This window comes from Torulaspora delbrueckii, chromosome 2 (assembly GCF_000243375.1).
Source record: "Torulaspora delbrueckii CBS 1146 chromosome 2, complete genome".
NCBI lineage: Eukaryota > Fungi > Ascomycota > Saccharomycetes > Saccharomycetales > Saccharomycetaceae > Torulaspora > Torulaspora delbrueckii.
The window spans coordinates 407,813-427,309 of NC_016502.1; the positions used below are offsets into that span (position 1 = coordinate 407,813).

Genomic DNA, 19,497 nt, shown 5'->3' on the forward strand with positions numbered 1-19,497 from the left:
AAGGATGTGACACTTTGTTTGTATGTATTTTTTCCCTTATAGGATGATGTTATCTATCAATCTTACTGTTACAGTGGGCTGCTTCCTGTCTTTGACATAAACAGCACAACTGATAACAATCTTGTGGTCGCGTTTCGCTTCTATTTTGGAGAGTTCAGTGAGCGTTTGTAGATGGGCAATTGACAGATAGTCTATCTTGAAATCTCCCTGAGCTAGGTGTGGGAACCACATCTCAGAGATAACGTTTTTAACATCATTCGCACTTATGACATTTGGAGAGTCCTGGATCATCTGGCAGCCTCTTTGTAGCCCCTTATAGAGGTTTGACGCAATTGTTAAGGATTCTTGACACAAATACTTGTTTCTACTGCTGAGAGCCAATCCTTGAGAATCACGTTGGATGGGCATCATTTGCAGACGGGTATTGATGAACAGTTGACGAACCATCGTATCTAGGACGATAAACTGCTGAATATCCTTTTGACCAAAGTAGGCGACTGTTGGAGTAACGATGTTGAGAAGTTTAGCAACCACAGTGGCCACTCCACGGAAGAAATTAGGTCTTGTAGAGCCCTCCAGCATTTCGCTAACCCCCAAAACGGTGACGAAAGGCCCTCGCTGATCTTCAACGTTCAATGGGATGCCTTGTGGGTACATTTCGTTTGCATTGGGTGCAAACAGGAGATCAACGCCCAATTGTTCCAAAAGATCGATATCAGCTGGTAATGTACGAGGATATTGATCTAGATCCTCCGTAGGGGCGAATTGAGATGGATTCACGAAGATGCTTACCGCTGTGTAATCATTGTCTAGGCGACTTTGCTTGATCAGTGAACCGTGACCCGCGTGAAGACATCCCATTGTCGGAACAAAGCCAGTCGAGCCCTTACATTCCTTGCGCCATTCACGAACCTCTTGAATAGTATGCACAACCTTCATAGTCTGCTCGGATTGATGTGATCTACAGTCGATTGATTATCTTGAAACCATCGACTAAAGGTGAAAATTTCGCTTTTTATAAATTCAATACACAAAACGTAAACAATACGCATTACAAGCTTTTAAATCACAATAAACAGAATAGTTGAGAGTTGAAACCGATGGATCAGGTACGCAATGAGAAGGGCGATGTCCTGGATAGCTTGAATCCGCAAAAGTTCACCTCTCAGATCCCAGTTTCTACAATTGGGAAGCGACGGAATACCACAAATATAGGACTCACTGATATGATTCAGAAGAGTATGGAGAAGAATGCTGCAGCCAACGTTAAGAGGAGACATAGATCTACTGTACTGAGCGAGGAGCCCTCAGCAAGTTTTAGGCTTTCACAGAGGTTCTCATCTTTCCCTCACGCGAATAGCTCCAGCACAACCACCAAGAATAGCCTTTCAAGTAGAGATCCACGTCCTCTAAGGGACAGGAATTTCCAGAATGCGGTGCAGGAGGAGATCTTTGATTACTTGACGCGGAACAAGTTCGATCTTGAAATGAACCACCCGATCTCATTAAAATTCTTAAAATTGCCCACACAAAAAGGCTTCGTGCTGATTTTTAAATGGTTGTATCTGAGGCTGGATCCCGGTTACAACTTTACAAAGTCTATTGAGCATGAAGTATATCAGATTTTGAAGAATTTGCAATACCCGTATCTGGAGACGATCAACAAGTCACAAATCTCAGCAGTAGGAGGCTCTTCATGGCCAAGGTTCCTAGGAATGTTACATTGGCTTGTCAAGATAAATGTGAAGCTTGATCAGTCTTTACAAGAATTGGATCAAAACCTTTTTAATGACAACACACAAGAGCTGACAATTCTCAATCACCCGTTAGATACTCTAGATGAGCAGGACCAAAAGCAGGAAAAGTATGAGCTAATGGTTGAGAGGTTATTCATCGAATACGTCATGGAATCATACCGGAGTTTCCTTCGATTGGAAGATAATTATGATTCGTATATGGAACAACTAGAAGCTGGTTTCATGAAATTTACGCATATCATTAAGACTGATATAAAACGAATGGGAGACAATAACGATGAAATAATGGTAAGATGCGAGAATAAGGCCAAGAGGAGTAAGAATCTCGCTCTGGCCGTTCAAAAATGCAAGGCTTTGAAAAGTGATCTTACCAAATTTCAAAACTACGTAAACACCATGGACCATAAAAGTAATGAATGGCCAAAAAAGTTGGAGAAAATGCGTTTTGAATCATCGGCCAAGATGCAGCAAATATCAGATTTAGAGAAAAAAGTGAAGGAATTGCAAGAATCCTTGAAAATTAGAGGTGTTTCTATCGAGCTCATAGACGAAAAGAGCACGCAGAGGGACAACATTGCGAACGAACTAGATCTGGTGACGAGCAAAGTAGATCAATTGGTCGCAGTGTTGAAATCAGATAAATTTGAAAAGGATGGCATATTAAGAAATATGATCGAAACTGTACGACAATATAACACAGCGATTGAGAATTTAGTCAGTTTGCGAGCGAAGCTCGGGCACAATGTTGACGAGTCTTTGCTAAAGGTTTCCTTATCAGACGAAGAATTGCAGAAGGAAGATAAAGGAATAGCTTATGAAAGCATATTCTCAAGCAATCATAATACCGCAGAGAAAGCGCAGCAAGAGCTATCCAAATTATACAAGGAGATTCAAGAACGAGTCAAAAACTGTCAAATGGAAAACTCTACAATTGAAGCAAAGGTAGTAGATCTGCAAAGGGAAATTCGCGAAAAGACAAATGCCATTGAAAGATTAGAGTTACAACTCTCGGATGCGAAATCAAACTATGAGCTAAAGCTGCAAGAGAATGAAAGCAGCCTTTTGTCACAGAAAATTGAGATTGAAAAGCTGGAGAAAAAGATAAGTGACTCTAGCAGGCTCACAAAAGAGAGGCTCGCTGAAGCTGAGCAACTGGTACAGGTGACTAAGATTAAACATGAAGAATTGCTGCTGGACATAAATCGCAAGAGGGTTTCACTGCATGCTCAGGTGATTGAAATAATCGAGTATGCAAGCAATTTCAAAATTAATATTCAAGCGGTATTAGAGAAAACGGAAGGAAGGATTACTGAACAACTAGAGTCCTTATAGATAAGTAATGGTAATTATAATGAAAGTGTAATAGTTTTGTGAAGCATTACTAGGCAAGCTGCGAATGAAAGCTATACTATTTCATCTCGGATCTGAGTAGGAACTCGACTTCGGCAAGACCGCCTCGATCTTAGGTCAATCAACTTAACTCGATTTTAAATTAATTACTTTTTCAAATTTTTGTAGTACATTTTCCGAATTAGTGGATGATGCTCTTTCAAATCCTTATTCTTATTAGTGCTGTACTCCATATATGCCATATCTTCACCTCCAGCAAGACCAGCCAGAGAACCTTCACCCCTGACAGCCTTGGACTTTGCCTTCTTATGCGCGTTCACTCCACGTCCAACCGAGTTATCTGCGTCATCTCCAATCTCTATACCTGCAGCTTCCTCGTTCTTCAACAGAACTTCTTGCAGTAATTCCCTGCGTTCTCTTGCGGACGCATATGCTAGATTTGGTAAGTTCTCCATACCATGCAAATGTGTAATGACTTTGAATGCGTAACCTTGATCCACCAAGAATGCCTGTCTCTTGGTAGAATAATACATTTCCTGGGTATCTTTTGAGACTAACGAGTAGAAAAATGCATTAAAACCGTCATCGTTACGTCTTTTAGCTCTTAAAATTCTTCCCAATCTCTGAGCTTCTTGACGACGAGAACCATAATGTGATGATATTTGAATCAAACAGGTTGCCTCAGGCAAATCAATGGATGTGTCACCAACCTTCGATAAAAAAATTGTATTGATTTGGTCGTTAAATTGGAAATTTTGCAAAATGTTCATACGTTCCTGCTGAGGAGTGGCACCGAAAATGAAAGGCTTACCCAGTTTCAAAGCATACTCTTGTAATGCATAAACGTTATCGGAAAATACGATGATTTTGTCACCTCTTCTTTCATGATACTGAATCAAAAATTGACAAGCTTGAAACTTTGTGGGATTCATGATGTACAGCAACATTCTCTTTCTTGCACTCTCTCTGAGGTACTCCTGATAAAATTCAGCCGTCATAGGACACCAAACTTCGGCACATTGAACGTTTGCAATGTGACCCTTTTGCGAAAGCTCCATCCAGTTGGCTTCGTACAGCTTTGGTCCAATCAAGAAATTTAAATCACTGATCTTGTCATCTTCTCTAACTAAAGTAGCCGTTAGCCCCAATTTGGCGTGTGCTGCAATGGTAGTAACAACTCGACGGAACATGGCTGCCGGCACCACATGAACTTCATCTAAAATGATAAAACCCCATTCTCTGCCCGTTAGGAAGTCCATGACCTTTTGAGAGTCATGAGACCTATTTCTGGTGTTAGCCACCATCGAATATGTGGAAACAACCAAACCTGACTCCGTTTGAAACATTTCTTTGTTATCAGAAGTGAAAACAGCAACATTCTCGGGTTGCAATGTACACCATTGTAAGAATTGTTGTCTCCATTGCATGACAGAAACAGATGAGGTACAAAGGACGATAGCCGATTTCTTAATTGTACATGCAGCCGTAATACCGACCAAAGTCTTACCAGCACCACAAGGTAAGACGATGATCCCACTTCTTGCACGACCATTACCGAACATCTTACTCAACGATTTTTCTTGATATGGTCTAATTTGAGTGGACGGTTTCAAATCGATATCCAAATCAGGATTACGATGATCGTTCCTGAAATCGTATTCTTCCAACACTGGATAATCGATCTCTTGACATCTTTTTTTAACGATTTCCACGGACGCATTGGCAATTTCAAATGCATGAACTGCATCAAGGTCATCTTCCTCATCCAGTTCATTATCGCCACCGACAACTGCGCTGAACATGGCTTCAACATCATTTGGATTTACATTTTGCTGCGCATTGGTAGTGCCCATCTTTGCCTTCGGCTGCGGCTGTTGTTGGGCCTGATTTGTGTCTAAACGTAGGGTGCCGATGACAGGGTCCTTCAGTAACATCTGTAAGATATCCGCTTGTGTGGTTTCAACAAAATATCTATTGTGTTTGATGACCAATTTCACCTTACCATAAGAGACAGTGGCACTTTTGATGAAATTGATGATGGATGGTGCCACGGGAACCTTTGATAGCCTATCTAGCACAGATATGATATCATCTGTCTCCAGACCGACGGAAACCGCAGCATATAGAGAGTATGCAGTGATTTTGTATTCGTGTATGTGAGATGGTCTACTGATCGGTTCAGCGATAGTAACCAAGAAATCCTGAGCTTGCTCTGCCAAAGGTGAAAAACTCTCTAATATAACTCTACCATCACTTGGTGAGATCCAAATGGGCCTAGCCGCATGGTCTGGACGTAGCTTCAAGTAGCTGAAATCGTGGGACCTGAATAGCCCCGACACTGAATCTGGAACAAAATCAGAAGGCAAATTTCTATTAGTCCCATACAGAAAATTCTCATTCTTTGCTGCTAACTTATTAGCTGTCTCATTATCGCTTTGCTCGTGCTTTGATTTCTTGGCTGGTTTCCTGGGTTTTGGAGGAGCACTTTCCGCTGGTGTAGTAGCTGCAGATTCACCATAGCCATATTCATCATCTCCATCAATGAATCCCTCATCCTCATAGTTTGAACGATTATCATCTGTTGCTGCTGAGTCATCATCAGAGAAGAACGTTTGGTTCATCTCAGGAAAGATCTTTCCTTTGCTTCTCGTCTGGTATCCATCGATGTCAGTCATAGAGGGCTAATCCAACTCGCTAGCTATTTGAACCGATTAATAGATCTAGCCGGTTGTCTCTCAAAGATGAGTGTAGGATCAAGTAGTTTATCAGTTGAATCAACTTATTATCCTTGAACTTACGTACAAAGCGACGAGAGTCAGAAGTATGCATAATACCATACTATAATCAACCCTGGGGATGGACGAGAGTGTGTTGACTAACTACATTGTCGGAGAGTATGCGGTTTGACAGGTGGTACAAATTACAGCTTGATTGGTTGAATTTTGAGCTTTTATCACAGTTTTTTGAGATACAAAAGGATTAAAAATCGCTGAAATACAGCAAAATATGAAACAAAGGTTGACTAGCCTCCCAATGTGCACATTACCACCTTCTTTTTCGCCTTTTCGCTGTATTAATTACTGTCATTTTGGCGACACATTTGCAATCTGGCGCGATCGAAAAGAAACGAGAAAAATTTTTAGTGAAATTCGAAGCTCATCGCTCGAGATTAATTGAATAATGCTTTATTTGAAGGTCAATTGAGAGAGTTGAGGGTCCAATTCTGATCATTGTTGTTGTGCAAGAACGGCTGAGTGAGCGTGAAACAAATATGGGATCTAAGAAGAAAACTGATGTCAAGGCCAAAGATGCCAAACCACCAAAATTGAGTGAGAAAGTCAAGAGTAAGCAAAAGGATGTGAAGGAGGAAGTTTCTACGTCCTCAGGGTCAAGCAGTGACTCAAGCTCAAGTAGCTCTAGTGACTCAAGCAGTTCTAGCGACTCAAGCAGTTCAAGTGACTCAAGCAGCTCTAGTAGTGACGAAGAGGAGGAAAACAAAACTCAGAAGACCGAAGCTAAAAAATCTAGCGACTCAAGCTCAAGCGACTCAAGTGCCAGTAGCTCCAGTAGCTCCAGTAGCTCCAGTAGCTCTAGCAGCTCTAGCGATTCAAGCTCAAGTTCTAGCGATTCTAGCTCTAGCGACTCTGAGTCTAGCTCCAGTAGCTCTAGTTCTGACTCTAGCTCTAGTTCTGATTCCAGCTCCAGCTCCAGTAGCTCTAGTTCTGACTCTAGCTCTAGTTCTGATTCCAGCTCCAGCTCCAGCGACTCAAGTTCGGACTCAGACTCAAGCTCCAGCGACTCAAGCTCTAGTAGCTCCAGCTCCAGCTCCAGTGGTTCAGACTCCGATTCAGACTCAAGTTCTAGTAGTTCCAGCAGCTCTGACAGTGACTCAGACTCCGACAGTGACTCGAGCTCAAGTTCCGATAGCTCTAGTTCGAGCAGTTCAAGCAGTTCAAGCGACTCAGACTCAGAGTCTGACAGCAACTCAACTAGCGAATTAAAGGAGGAACAAAAGGGTAAGAAGAGATCCGCAGAAGATTCCAATGATAAACCAACAAAGAAGTCTAAGACTCAAGAGACAGAGAGTGAAGAGTCATCCAGAACTGAATCGCCTCAACCCATCACAGATAAGATGGCCATTTCTGCCGGTGAAGATGTTGTTAAAGAAGGACAGAGAAAACATTTCTCAAGAATTGAGAGATCAAAAATCTCATTCGAGGATTGGGAATTAACAGATAATACGTATAAAGGTGCGGCTGGTAACTGGGGAGAAATCGCCAATGAAAAGTTAGGAAGAGTTAGAGGCAAAGATTTTACAAAGGGTAAAAACAAGATGAAGAGAGGCTCATACAGAGGTGGTTCCATCACTCTAACTTCTGGATCATATAAATTCCAGGATTAATTAATAAGCATAAGGTAAAAAATCATGAAAATAGTGGGAGAGTCCGGTGACAGCAATCGCTGCAATCTATCTCACGAATGTAAACAACAATGTATAATAAACAAATGAAATAGACACCAAAACCACCCACATTTAAATTGTCTTATAAGGTGCTGACTAGAATTTCGAAAGCTCTAAAGGACGATCTTGGACTCTCAAATCGCAGTAAAGTGCATACTCATTAGCAAAGCGGCCTCTTCTTTGATCCATGTTGAGATCCATTGTGGAGTCTTTTGGAGGTTGTGATGCGATAAACCTCGAGATATGGCAAAGAATTCTAGCCAAAGTCTCATCTGGCATTTCGATATTCAATAGATGATCACCGTCTGGGATCTTATCTCTTGTGTAATTCGGAATTAATCTTTCTAAAGTCTCTTGATTCTCTTTCGGACACCATTTTGAAATACCCCCTTCAATACTCACAACCGGTGCTTTCATGAACTTCAATGAGCCCAAAAGCCATTTTGCGCCTGGAAACAAAGTGAGGTAACAAAGCAGATTTTGCCGTTGTTCCATCTTAGTTTTAATTTCTCCTCCAGGGAGATAAATTCTTTCGAAGTCGATGATCCGCGATAAAATCTCTGAATGAACCCTTGGGAAGAAACTACCCTTCCGCATAAACGTAATGTACTCTGATTCACTGTTAAAGTGATCTTTTGTTTTACCACTCAAGGCTTTAAAAAATTTCTTGGGTATGGTTGTATATTCGTTATTCGATCCCTTGGCATTGTACATCAAAGCAACAGGTTCAATAGGCAGGATGAGTTGGAATAAGTTCGGTACCAAGATACCACAACTTAAAGCCTGAAAACCTCCCATCGAATGACCTATGACGACGTTATATGCAGGCACACCATCAAGGAATTCATTTTGAGCCACCTTACATGCGTCCCTAGCTCCATCAACCCAATCGTAATTCACACCAAGCTTATCTGCATTCAATACAGCTGAATCACCGTGAGTAACCTGATCCATCAGTACAATTTTTCCTATGCGCCAATTGAGTCTACAATCAGCAAGGTGGGCCACATAGTACTCCCAAATGCACCTACTCATACCACTGCCATGTAGGAACAACAAATTAACGCGAGGAACTGAGGGACTGGAATCTGCTTCTATCAGTGAATAAACGTCGTAGACCACTTGCAGAACGTCTTTATCTGGAACCAAAGTTGAGTCTCGGAAGGTCCTTGGATGTGCGGCATTGATTATTTTAGACTCTCTCTTGTATTTTGAATTAATCAACTTCTCCATTTTGACCTTATAGCCATCCAGCTCATCATTACTTGTGCATTGAGGTCCATCTTATATACCTCTGTCTTTCTCTTGCTCCTCCACTTTAATTCTCGATGACATCTGTCGGAGTTAGCCCCTTCGCTTGAAAGAAAACCTCGACAATCATAATGGAACCTCACGAAGAAATAACGTCGAACTTCTTGACCAGATAGTCTTATTAGTTCAATATACTCTTCATTAGATTATGATGTATGAAAGTTACAACGAGTTATACGAACATCAAGCGTCTGGTAGGATGCCCTTCGCTACCTCTTCTTAAAGTGTGAAAAATTCTTGAATCACGAAGAGCACTCCGATGTATTTAGCATTTGAAGCCATCTTTCTCAGCTTTAAAATCAATTTGCGGGTTCACCCTCATCGATCAGGATTCATTCTTTATCGGACTCTACATCTGTCTCTATGTCTGTCTGCTGCTGGTCATAGTGCAATTTAGTATCCTCATGAAAAGATTCTTGGAGTGACTCTGGCGAAGATTCAGATGATTGTTTTTGCATAATCGGTACGGTTACGGGTCGCGTTGGCTTGCCCGATATTATTGTAAGTGGAGGTTGTTGTGAGCTGACCGATGAGCGTGATGATGACGATGTGGATGACATTGATCCGCGCACATTGGGCACTTTTGGCGGTATCGGGAGTGAGAAATCTCGGGTTGACGAACGAGGTCTTTGCGGCGAGGATAGTGACATGAGTGTCTCTATTGCTTCCACTTCAGACGGTTGATCTTTGCCCTTTTCAGTCACGATCTTCTTTGGCTTGGACCACTGTAAAGGAGAACGGGGTGGTGCCTCCTGTTTCATTTTCTTCTTGGGACTCGACAGCGCCTTTAAGAACGCTAAATGGGCTGAGTTGACAGTATCGCTTTCTTCTACGGCTGAACTACCGGCTTCATCTGCTGTTTCTTCAGAATCAGTAATAAATTCGTTGTTATACGATGATCCTTTAAGTATAGTCTCTCGAGCAAGTTCAATCTGTCCAGAATCAAAATCGCCATTTTCATCATCTTCATCGTTCTTATGTCTCTTAGCACCGGAACTGAGCTCACTGTCAAGTTCAGGAAGCGTCTTATCCACCCATCCGTTTTGCAACTTTACCATCGCATAATTTAACCTCGCCTTAAGACCGTTCGAAATCTCGCGAATCGGTTTCCCATTGTCCTTATAAGTACCTGGTGACTTCAAATTTGGTGAAGGTGATAGGAAAATCTCTGCGTTTCTCGATTTTGGAGTTGTTGGAGGAAGTAATCTAGATTTAACGCTGGGAGATTGTGGAACTAAGAAAGCATTTTCATGCATCCCTGACTGACTCATTCTCGAAGCAGGCCCCTCCGCTCGATGTAAAGGTGAAGCAAAGAAACCCAAAGACGTCGAGGATCTTCTTCCATGTCTGGGCGGCGAAGGGGTCTCTGGTGAAGAAGCTTCCTGCCCTAAACCACTACCGGGTGAACTCGTAGCTCTCATATACTCTGCTGACGATCTTTTCGAAAATCTTCTTGGTGTATCACGCTCTTCATCACTACCTGTATCAACCATGTCCAACCCTCCGCTGGTACAACTCCAGAAATAGGGGTTGCTCGTATGTTTACGGTACTCTTGCTTATCCATTCACGAAAACACCAACTTTAAGGCCTCGCAACATTCTCCTTTTAGTGATCGCCCTGGTCACCCTGCCCCGTCGCTTAGAAACACAACCAGACCTTTTAATGCTCAGAAGGACCAATGTGAGCTAGTTGATTATTAGATAGGTTTAGAGTCGATCCTAGGCCAGTTATTAAATGATTAGGAACTGAAAGTTTCAGTATTGATGTATTGATTGGTGTCGATTGCACTGTCAATCTTGGCCGAACAATAATATCAGAGGATGCCTGTGGCTTGATAATGAATTCAACGATGTCAACTGCAGCTTGGTTCTGATCCGCGACTTTGATTTGTGTTCCTTCTATCGACACAACCAAAAAGTTCGTACAGTACTTTGTATCTCGGAGCGAGAAGGATAGCTTGGCGGCTAATCTCGAGACAAATTTATCAATATTTATATAACAATTTCGAGTAGATTTATGAGAATTTGTAGATGCCTTTGATGTCTATGATTGTGTGAAATTGATGAGCCTTGTTCTCCTCTTGCTGACCGAGCTGTCAGGTCCTTCTTGTAGAAGCGCTTCGAGGTCGTGGTTGCCACATAACGGCAGCTCTAGGTTGTATATGAAGTAGTCGCTTGTAATTTGAGTGTGGCAGAGGAAACAAGTTAGACAGTGGACGTGAAACCTTTCAGTTCTGTCGTTCTCGAGACACTCTCCCTCGATAAAACCACTGCAGACCTGACAAATGCTGCCGTTCTCCTCGTGGTAGTGCTGTTGGCAGTATGGCTTGTCGTCAAGGATATAGCACGGTGTGGTCTTGTTGAACTTCACGTCACAATTTAGACATCTAAAGCATTGACGATGCCATTGGCCGGATAGCTCATTGGCCTTCTTGGAGTAAATAGGCCTGTCGACGACTTCTTGACCACAGTTCCTACAGGGTCCTTCTCCGGGAGGGTACTTGGGTTCGGATTCAATATTGAGCGTTTCATTACCGCTGTTTGACGGTACGTCGTTCTTGATCGTTGATTCTTCCTGGGCGGGCTCGATTCGCGGCGAGCCTTCTATTTTGTCCTTGCGTGAAAGCTGTAACGGTTCAATAGAGGGTATAGGGGTTTCTTCTGGCCCAGGAAAGCTATTCAAGCGCGGCTGCCTGAACTTGTAAAATGTGGGCGTATCGCCCATCTTCAGAGAAGGAGAACTAACCGATTCTTGATCAAGGGTCACGGTTTGAGCTCCAGTCTCTAAATCAGCTTCTGGTAGCTTTGATAAGTAAGCGCTAGATTTCTTGAACTGCGAAGAAGTGTTGGAATGCGACCGCGTTCTGTCCACAGACAGCGAGCGTACATCGAGCTGACTACCAGACAATGAGTTTGTAGCAGTGCTTGTAGAGAACGGATTATCTAGTTGTGCATTCTTCGAGTAAGAAACGTTGTCTAATTGAGCTATCAGTGTTTCAACTTGTAAATTTGTAGCTGTGTGTGGGGTGGTAAGATCTTCAGGTGTGACAGAACCACGTTCTTTTTCGCTAATTTTCTTATCGGATTGGGACCATTGTGAGCCACCAAGGTTCAGTGGTTTTTCATCCTCGATGGAGTCAAGGTGAGTTGTAACTGATAGTACGGGCAATTGCTTACCTGCAATTACCTTAGGAGTTTCCTTCTCATGATTCACTGGAGAAAGACCAACGTGTAGCTCCGATGAAGGTTCAAAGTTCAGACTTTCAACGGTAGAATGGACACTCTTGCGTGGTGTAGTTGGTGAATGTATCTCAGCAGGTTGTTCCTCAACTGGTTGTTCTTCAACGGGTTCCTTGATTTCCATCTCGGTAGTTCTTATATCTACACTACTGCTGGTGTCGTTCTGAGTTAGCATCATAAAACTCCTCTCAATCGGATTCAATTCTCGTTCCTGGTGGTGGCTAGGCCTTTCTTCAAAAGTAAATGAAGGTTTCGAAGCAGAGGAATATTGTAATGATGGATTTGCGGAATACGATCCTGATGTATTTGTAGGACCGCTTGGTTGAGAACTGGTGCAGTACTGTGCTGTTGAAGGTCCATTTGGTTGAGAGCTGGTGGAGTACTGTGCTGTTGAAGGTCCGCTTGGTTGGGAACTGGTGGAATACTGCGCTGTTGTAGGACCGCTTGGTTGAGAACTGGTGGAAGACTGTGCTCTTGAAGGTCCACTTGATCTCGCTTGTGAACCGGTAGAATACTTCGCCGAAGGGGCATAAGGTTTATGGACCAGCGGAACATGATACTCACCTGGCTGCTCCCTCACCCCAGGAAGAGATGCAACTCGTGAAGCTGCTCTACTCTGGCTTCGAGGTGGCGGTTGTTGCAAATTACCCATAGAGACGTTTCTCCTGTTCATATCGGCACTTCCCAATCCATCACCATTGGCCGCAGATCTCGAATTAAAATTGACATCGAATCCTGCCCTTTCTAAAGCAGTCCTATACCTAACTTTTGGATTAATCGTAGGGAATGGCGAACCATATATGTGATTAAACATCTCCAACGTTATCTCTCGAATTTCTTTCGAAAGTCACTCAAATCTCACTCAAAATGACCCAAAAAAAGTCCAACAGGATTTCCTACCACAACTCTTAATACCACTTAACTCTACTACAGCTTAACAATCACTCTCGAACCTCTAAAGAGTGATCTACTCGACTGTTTATCCGTTAGAATGACACTTTCCAATGTGAGTTTTCAGACGCGAAATCAATTTCTTTGACGCGTCTTCCAAAGCATCACGGGACCTCTCAATTTTACAAGCCTGCAAGTTTTGTAATCAATTAAGGCACTATGACTTGATTGAAAGTCAAATAGAGACTGACTATTTGGTCTCTAGAGTGCATCTGGAGCCTATTAGTGCACTGGTTGTAAGTGGAAGATTCGATGGAAGCCAACTCGGCTTTAGAACGTCGACCTTTTGCGGTTACTCAACACCTTATTGAAAAGTACTATGAACATATTCATGGGAACGCAGCAGCTGCTGATAACAGTGGAGCCCGCAGACGGATTTGTGAAGGAAGTAATATTATAGAAAGAAGGCATGAGCTGAACCGGCAGGGAAGGAAATATTTGGCGGAAGGGCAGAATAAGGGGAGAGGAACTTTTGACCAATATAGTTCAGAGAATGAAGAAGCACTTTCTACAAGTGATGATGAGTTGGAAGATGAAGAACATGTCTCTTTGTTACCAAAATTCAAGTCATTTATTTATAGTTTATTTCTGGGCGATTATGAGAAGGATCTGCTTATTGAGAGGATTCTTGCCACGAAGCAGCATGCCATGTCATATGATGAATGGAGTTATGCAGGGTTAAGATTAGATGAGTTGACTGATATGACAAAGTGGAAACAAAAAGTGGAATCTAACTTATATGACTATAAGCTTATTAGAGAGTTGACCACGAAACTGCGGGAAAAAAGACTCGCTGAGGACTATTCAGAGTTGTTATACACGATCAGAACTAGCTGGGTGAGGAATTTGGGGAACATGGGGAATGTGAACCTTTATAGACATTCTCATGTTGGTACAAAGTTTCTCACGGACCAATATTTAAACGAGTCGCGACTGGCAATCGATGCTTTACTACATCAGTCTGATTTAGACGACGGGTACGTGTTGGGGATTTTACAACAAACTAGAAGAAACATAGGCCGTACAGCTTTGGTGCTAAGTGGGGGTGGTACATTCGGTTTGTTCCATATTGGTGTGCTATCAACGCTCTTTGAATTAGACCTCCTACCGAGAGTCATAAGTGGGAGCAGTGCGGGTGCCATTGTGGCCAGCATCCTGTCGGTTCACCATAAGGATGAAATTCCAGAACTATTGGAACGTGTGCTGGACACAGAGTTTAATATATTCAAGGACGACAAACAGAAGAGTGAAAGTGAAAATTATCTGATAAAAATCTCAAGATTTCTCAAGAATGGAACCTGGTTTGATAATAAACATTTAGTCAATACGATGGTTTCATTTCTTGGTGATTTGACGTTTAGAGAGGCCTATAATAGAACAGGTAAAATTTTGAACATTACCGTTTCTCCGGCATCGTTATTTGAGCAACCTCGTCTTTTAAATAACCTTACAGCACCAAACGTGCTAATTTGGTCAGCAGTTTGTGCATCGTGCTCCTTACCAGGAATCTTCCCATCGAGTCCACTGTACGAAAAGGATCCACAGACCGGAGAGAAGAGAGAATGGAGCGGTAGCGCTTCAGTAAAATTTGTCGATGGTTCGGTGGATAACGATTTACCGATTTCGAGGCTATCTGAAATGTTCAATATTGACCATATCATTGCATGTCAAGTCAATGTTCATGTTTTCCCTTTCCTCAAACTTTCCCTCTCCTGTGTCGGTGGTGATATCGAAGACGAATTTAGTGCTCGCTTGAAGCAAAATTTAACAAACGTTTACAATTTCATGGCAAATGAGGCAATCCATCTCCTAGAGCTAGCTTGTGAACTGGGGATTGCCAAGAACGCCCTAACGAAAATGAGATCGGTGTTATCACAGCAATACTCGGGTGACATAACGATTTTACCGGATATGAAGATGCTTTTTCGCTTAGATGAGCTCTTAGCAAATCCATCGAAGGAGTTTTTATTACGTGAAACAACAAACGGTGCCCGCGCTACTTGGCCTAAAGTATCTATAATCAAGAATCACTGTGGCCAAGAATTTGCTCTAGATAAAGCAATCACATATTTGAAGGGGCGAATCATTGGTTCTTCATCCATCAAAAACCCCTTACAATTTGTTGACATGCCCGTGGGATTAATCAAGACACGTAACCAGAAGGACGATGTAGAAGATAAGGATGAAGGTAATATCATGATCACTTCCCTGGACGACAATCTTTTTGAATCCGAGTCAATAAACTCTTTGCTGCTTCTCAGAGAAAATGCAGCCACTTATAGGCATGCATCCAGTGGCAAGTTCAGCTTACCGCTCTACGGAGCTGCCAGCAACATCAGACATCAACGCAGAAAGTCCGAGACAAACGCACGTTCGCGACAGTCTAGTAAGTCTGTATCATTCCCGGTATCTTCTTCTTCTTCACGGATACAGAGAAACGCAAGTAAGGTTATTGCAAATCCACCTCGTTTGTCTAAGAAGTTGAGTGCTGGACACATTTTCACTCAAATGGCGTCAAAGCGAGACCAAAGAAGGCTTCTTGACAGAAAGGATTCATCTCCAATGATTAATACCAGCGACGTGGCACCACAATCTGCTCCTGTGAGATTTGAGACCAGACTCAAGAGCCATTCATCTTCGAGAAGTATTAGACAGCGGTCGAAAAGGAACAGAAAGAGGAAGAGCAATACACTCTCAACCGCGGGCTCGGAAGAGGAAGAAGGTGCAGGCATCTTTGCTGGAAGCCCTAATGACTCTCGCGACAAAAGGACGTACGATTTTCGTTCAAGGCATAACAGCATAACCGACACCAATCTGAGGAGAGACACCAGGTTGTCCGGTTCAAGCGGTGGGCCATACTCACCAAAGTCTCAGAGACCCTTAACACTCAAGAATGATTCCTCCAACAAAATTGAATTGCTCGAGAAGAGTCCGGCCAAGACGGCTACTTCTTCATCTGAAGAAGTTTGATTTAAATATTAACAGTTAAATTTTAATTTGGATAGATTTTGTGCATATTTTGGCTTTTTCCCATAAGGATTGCTACACCATACATAGCTTTTATAACCGTTTCAATGCTTTGCTCTATGATTGATACTTAAAAGAGTTTATGCCAAATCGCCTCCACATTTCTCTTTCATAAACACAATCGAGTTTCTTTACAAGTGACTGACTTCTAAGCATATTGACAGTAATATGAGAAATCGAAGCACATCCATCGATGTTGAGATATTCCAAAGGCGCCGATCGAACATCTCTAAGAGCCTTCAAAAACTCGTAAAGAGAAGCACCGGTGAGAGATGAATTTAAAGATACGTCAAGGCTCTTCAGATCGTTTAAGTAGTCAACTGATTCTGTCATCAAACTCATCGTATCATCAGTCAAAGCCGCACACTGCGGCATAAACAACGATTCCAAGTGAGGCAAGGATCTGAGGAAGTCGTAAGGCGACAGTGACATCGATTCGTTTGGTACTTGCACTCGCTGGAATTTGACGTGAGGGCAGTCACCAAAATTGAATTTTCGAAGTTTGTTAGGTTCAAGGTAAGATACCATCCTAGTTAGACCCAGCCCACTAATGGAGGAACCCATTAAGTCAATCTCTCGCAAGCTTTGGAAGTTATGCTTATAGAAAAAACCCTCTGAAATTTCCTCAAGGTCGACCCGCGTTCCTATAGAGTCTTCTCTGAAAGTCAGTTTTTCCAGACGATCACTCAATGGATAGTCTCGCAGTAATCTTATAAAAGCTGAAAATTCAGCAAATCGGTTGTTCTCGAACCATAATTCCTTCAAAAATCTAAAGTTGGCTAGCCAGTCAAACTGAGGAGTCTCCAGTGCGAAAGTTACACCACTAATGAACAGCTTTGATAAGTGATTCACTGGAAAATGCAGAACCAAAGTCATAAAAGGAAATCCCTTAACTTTGTTTTGATCGCAGGTCAAACTGAAGGTTTCGAGGTTCCCGGCCCATGTCGGTAACATCTTCGGCTCTATGAAGCTTGAAGTTCTGACAAAGCCTTGATTAACAGGCACCACAGAACTATTGACTAAAACTTCTAGCCGTCTCAAATTCTCGCACTGAGATAGCATTTCAACTTCATATGGTTTATCGGCTCTGAATGCTAAGATCATCGAAAGGCTTGTTAAGGCTTTACAAAGCTGAACATTGGAAGCCATTATTTTTGCTAGATGGGAAGTGGAGCAATTCGGTACCGAAAGAATAAGTTTCTGAACTTCAATCTTCCGCATTCTGGAGAAAATAATCTCAACAGATTTTAGTTCATCTCTTGCGAACTTAGGAGAGAACCTTAAAAGCTCCAATGAGTGATACCTTGGCGTTAGCATTGGCGACAGTCGCTCTATGAAATCACAGAACTTCACAAGCTGTCGATGGGTACAAGAGTTCAATATGAATCTCTGGAATAATTGTGGAAATGACAATAATCTCTTTCTCCATGATTTACACGCCAACGTTACACGGAACAATTCTTTTGCAGTAAAATCACAAAGCACCAAGATAAGAAGCTCAGGTGGCAAATCGAGCACAAAATCTTTTCTTTGTTCCTGATTATTATGAGGAAGATCTGGCGACTGTCGTCTTGCTTTCTTTATTAACCTATTGCGTTCTTCAATCGGGTCTATCAAATGCTTACTTTCTGTAACAGCAGGTGAATTTTCTTTTATTGAATCACCTAGTCTTCTTTTTATCGCAATCTTTTGTTGCTTGGCAATCTCAATCAGTTTCTGCGAAACTTCCCAAGAGTAGCTTTCATGAGCTTCCTTCGTTCTTCGTAAACCCAATTTATACGTCTCGTAAGCCTGCTTGTCCCTCACCTGCTTCTGAAGTATTTTGCCAAGTCTAATGTAGCATTTTAAATTGTAAGGATCAACTTCAACCATTTTTGTAGCGTACGACAGAGCCTTCTTCAAGTCTCCAAGCTTCTCATACGTCGCCGACATATTATCCAGCAACCTCACGTACTTGGGATGATGAATTCGGGAATCCTTATCAGGTTCTGGAATGGTATATTTTCGGAGACCATGCTTAGCCCGCAATTGAGTTAACTCTTCGTCACCATACGACATTGCCAACTCCAACGCCTTGCGGAATAGGTCTCTAGCCTTCACGTAATTCTCATTTCTGAAGTAAGTCACCCCCAGGTCTAGAGCCTTATCAATGATCGATTCGTCCATATCATCAGCCTATCCAGCTCACTATGGTAAGTTCTTAGTGATTTGTTTATTTAGGTTGAACAAGAAAGCCTCAAGGTATGATTTACTGTCATCGCGCAGCACAAGAAACATGATAAAAAGAGTTCCAGTTCAAGCAATAGCGAAGTCTGAAAGGTCCTAAAAGTAGGTATAATGGCTGTTGGAATTACTGGAGTGCTCCTTTTGGCTTTATTTCTGTTCGTAGCGACCTTTGCCATTGGATGGTTACCGTCGTACTACGTAGGCAATGGTGTGGCCAAGCAAGACAATTATATAGCTATACTGTCTCAGTTTGGGGTTGGAATGCTACTGGGTACTTCATTCATGCTAGTGATACCAGAAGGTGTTACTGCTTGCACGGAACACGGTGGAAACGTAGGACTGAACTTGCTTATTGGGTTTCTGGTGGTTTATATCCTTGATAGAATAGTCCAAATATTGATGAGTAATTCAACAGGATATAATTCAGTCCAGCAAGGTGAAACGACAGAACTAGCTAGCTTTAAGGATGTTTTAAAGAACCCTAAAAGAATGATTACCGCGATACTTAAGAATAATGTTGTCTTTGCACTTGTTGTGCATGGGCTCTCCGATGGGATCGCCCTGGGTACCACAACGAACAATGAATCTCTTTTAATTGTGGTCCTTATTGCGATTGTGATTCACAAGATACCGGCTGTCCTGTCCCTGACAAGCTTGATGATCTCAAAACAGCGTCTGCCGAAATGGGAAGTCCTGTCGAATCTCTTCGCCTTTGCACTTTCTACACCCTTGGGCTATATTGTAGTATCGGCTTTCAACTTAAGACATTCGGAGACTATGGACTGGTTTAGCGGTAATTTATTGCTTATGAGCGGAGGGAGTCTTCTATACGCCTCCTTCACCGCTTTCACAAGTGGAGATTCGCACGATCATAGTTCTATGGAGGACAATGTCGAAGGTGGGTACTTCAGAGAGGGCAGTAATTTTGTAATGGTCGAACAACCGATTCTTGAAGAAGGCAACACGACCACTAACAAAAATAATAATCTGAACGTTGACTTCGCGAACGTTACAGCAGTCACACCTCCATTGCCGAATACCAAACCTGATGAAAAGCTAAGCTCGTCTCAAGAATTGATGTACGTTCTGCTGGGAGTTGCTGTTCCCACCGCGATATCATTTTTCATTACTGAAGGTTAAGATTTAATGATGCCTCCAGGGAAACGTTCTTTT

The 19,497-nt window shown here is 42.4% G+C and overlaps 10 protein-coding genes across 10 annotated transcripts; 4 read left to right on the forward strand and 6 right to left on the reverse strand.

Annotated features, from left to right (window-relative positions):
- Positions 1-36: 36 nt before the first annotated feature.
- Positions 37-939, reverse strand: PAN6 (pantoate--beta-alanine ligase PAN6; the record flags this gene model as incomplete). The annotated part of the gene is made up of 1 exon (XM_003679517.1): positions 37-939. The coding sequence occupies one exon, from the start codon at positions 937-939 to the stop codon at positions 37-39; it is 903 nt and encodes a 300-aa protein (XP_003679565.1).
- Positions 940-1,100: 161 nt separating this feature from the next.
- On the forward strand, positions 1,101-3,089 carry NDC80 (kinetochore-associated Ndc80 complex subunit NDC80; the record flags this gene model as incomplete). The annotated part of the gene is made up of 1 exon (XM_003679518.1): positions 1,101-3,089. The coding sequence occupies one exon, from the start codon at positions 1,101-1,103 to the stop codon at positions 3,087-3,089; it is 1,989 nt and encodes a 662-aa protein (XP_003679566.1).
- Positions 3,090-3,253: 164 nt separating this feature from the next.
- Positions 3,254-5,782, reverse strand: SSL2 (TFIIH/NER complex ATPase/helicase subunit SSL2; the record flags this gene model as incomplete). Its single annotated transcript, XM_003679519.1, has 1 exon — positions 3,254-5,782. The coding sequence occupies one exon, from the start codon at positions 5,780-5,782 to the stop codon at positions 3,254-3,256; it is 2,529 nt and encodes an 842-aa protein (XP_003679567.1).
- Positions 5,783-6,378: 596 nt separating this feature from the next.
- SRP40 (Srp40p) lies at positions 6,379-7,509 on the forward strand (the record flags this gene model as incomplete). The annotated part of the gene is made up of 1 exon (XM_003679520.1): positions 6,379-7,509. One exon carries the CDS (start codon positions 6,379-6,381, stop codon positions 7,507-7,509), a length of 1,131 nt encoding a protein of 376 aa, XP_003679568.1.
- A 156-nt stretch (positions 7,510-7,665) lies between these two features.
- LPX1 (triglyceride lipase) lies at positions 7,666-8,802 on the reverse strand (the record flags this gene model as incomplete). The annotated part of the gene is made up of 1 exon (XM_003679521.1): positions 7,666-8,802. The coding sequence occupies one exon, from the start codon at positions 8,800-8,802 to the stop codon at positions 7,666-7,668; it is 1,137 nt and encodes a 378-aa protein (XP_003679569.1).
- A 410-nt stretch (positions 8,803-9,212) lies between these two features.
- TDEL0B02300 (Whi5 domain-containing protein) lies at positions 9,213-10,445 on the reverse strand (the record flags this gene model as incomplete). Its single annotated transcript, XM_003679522.1, has 1 exon — positions 9,213-10,445. One exon carries the CDS (start codon positions 10,443-10,445, stop codon positions 9,213-9,215), a length of 1,233 nt encoding a protein of 410 aa, XP_003679570.1.
- Positions 10,446-10,924: 479 nt separating this feature from the next.
- Positions 10,925-12,934, reverse strand: PXL1 (Pxl1p; the record flags this gene model as incomplete). Its single annotated transcript, XM_003679523.1, has 1 exon — positions 10,925-12,934. One exon carries the CDS (start codon positions 12,932-12,934, stop codon positions 10,925-10,927), a length of 2,010 nt encoding a protein of 669 aa, XP_003679571.1.
- A 389-nt stretch (positions 12,935-13,323) lies between these two features.
- Positions 13,324-16,041, forward strand: TGL4 (triacylglycerol lipase; the record flags this gene model as incomplete). Its single annotated transcript, XM_003679524.1, has 1 exon — positions 13,324-16,041. The coding sequence occupies one exon, from the start codon at positions 13,324-13,326 to the stop codon at positions 16,039-16,041; it is 2,718 nt and encodes a 905-aa protein (XP_003679572.1).
- A 114-nt stretch (positions 16,042-16,155) lies between these two features.
- DIA2 (DNA-binding SCF ubiquitin ligase subunit DIA2) lies at positions 16,156-18,264 on the reverse strand (the record flags this gene model as incomplete). The annotated part of the gene is made up of 1 exon (XM_003679525.1): positions 16,156-18,264. One exon carries the CDS (start codon positions 18,262-18,264, stop codon positions 16,156-16,158), a length of 2,109 nt encoding a protein of 702 aa, XP_003679573.1.
- Positions 18,265-18,435: 171 nt separating this feature from the next.
- ATX2 (Mn(2+) transporter ATX2) lies at positions 18,436-19,464 on the forward strand (the record flags this gene model as incomplete). The annotated part of the gene is made up of 1 exon (XM_003679526.1): positions 18,436-19,464. The coding sequence occupies one exon, from the start codon at positions 18,436-18,438 to the stop codon at positions 19,462-19,464; it is 1,029 nt and encodes a 342-aa protein (XP_003679574.1).
- Between the last annotated feature and the right edge of the window lie 33 nt (positions 19,465-19,497).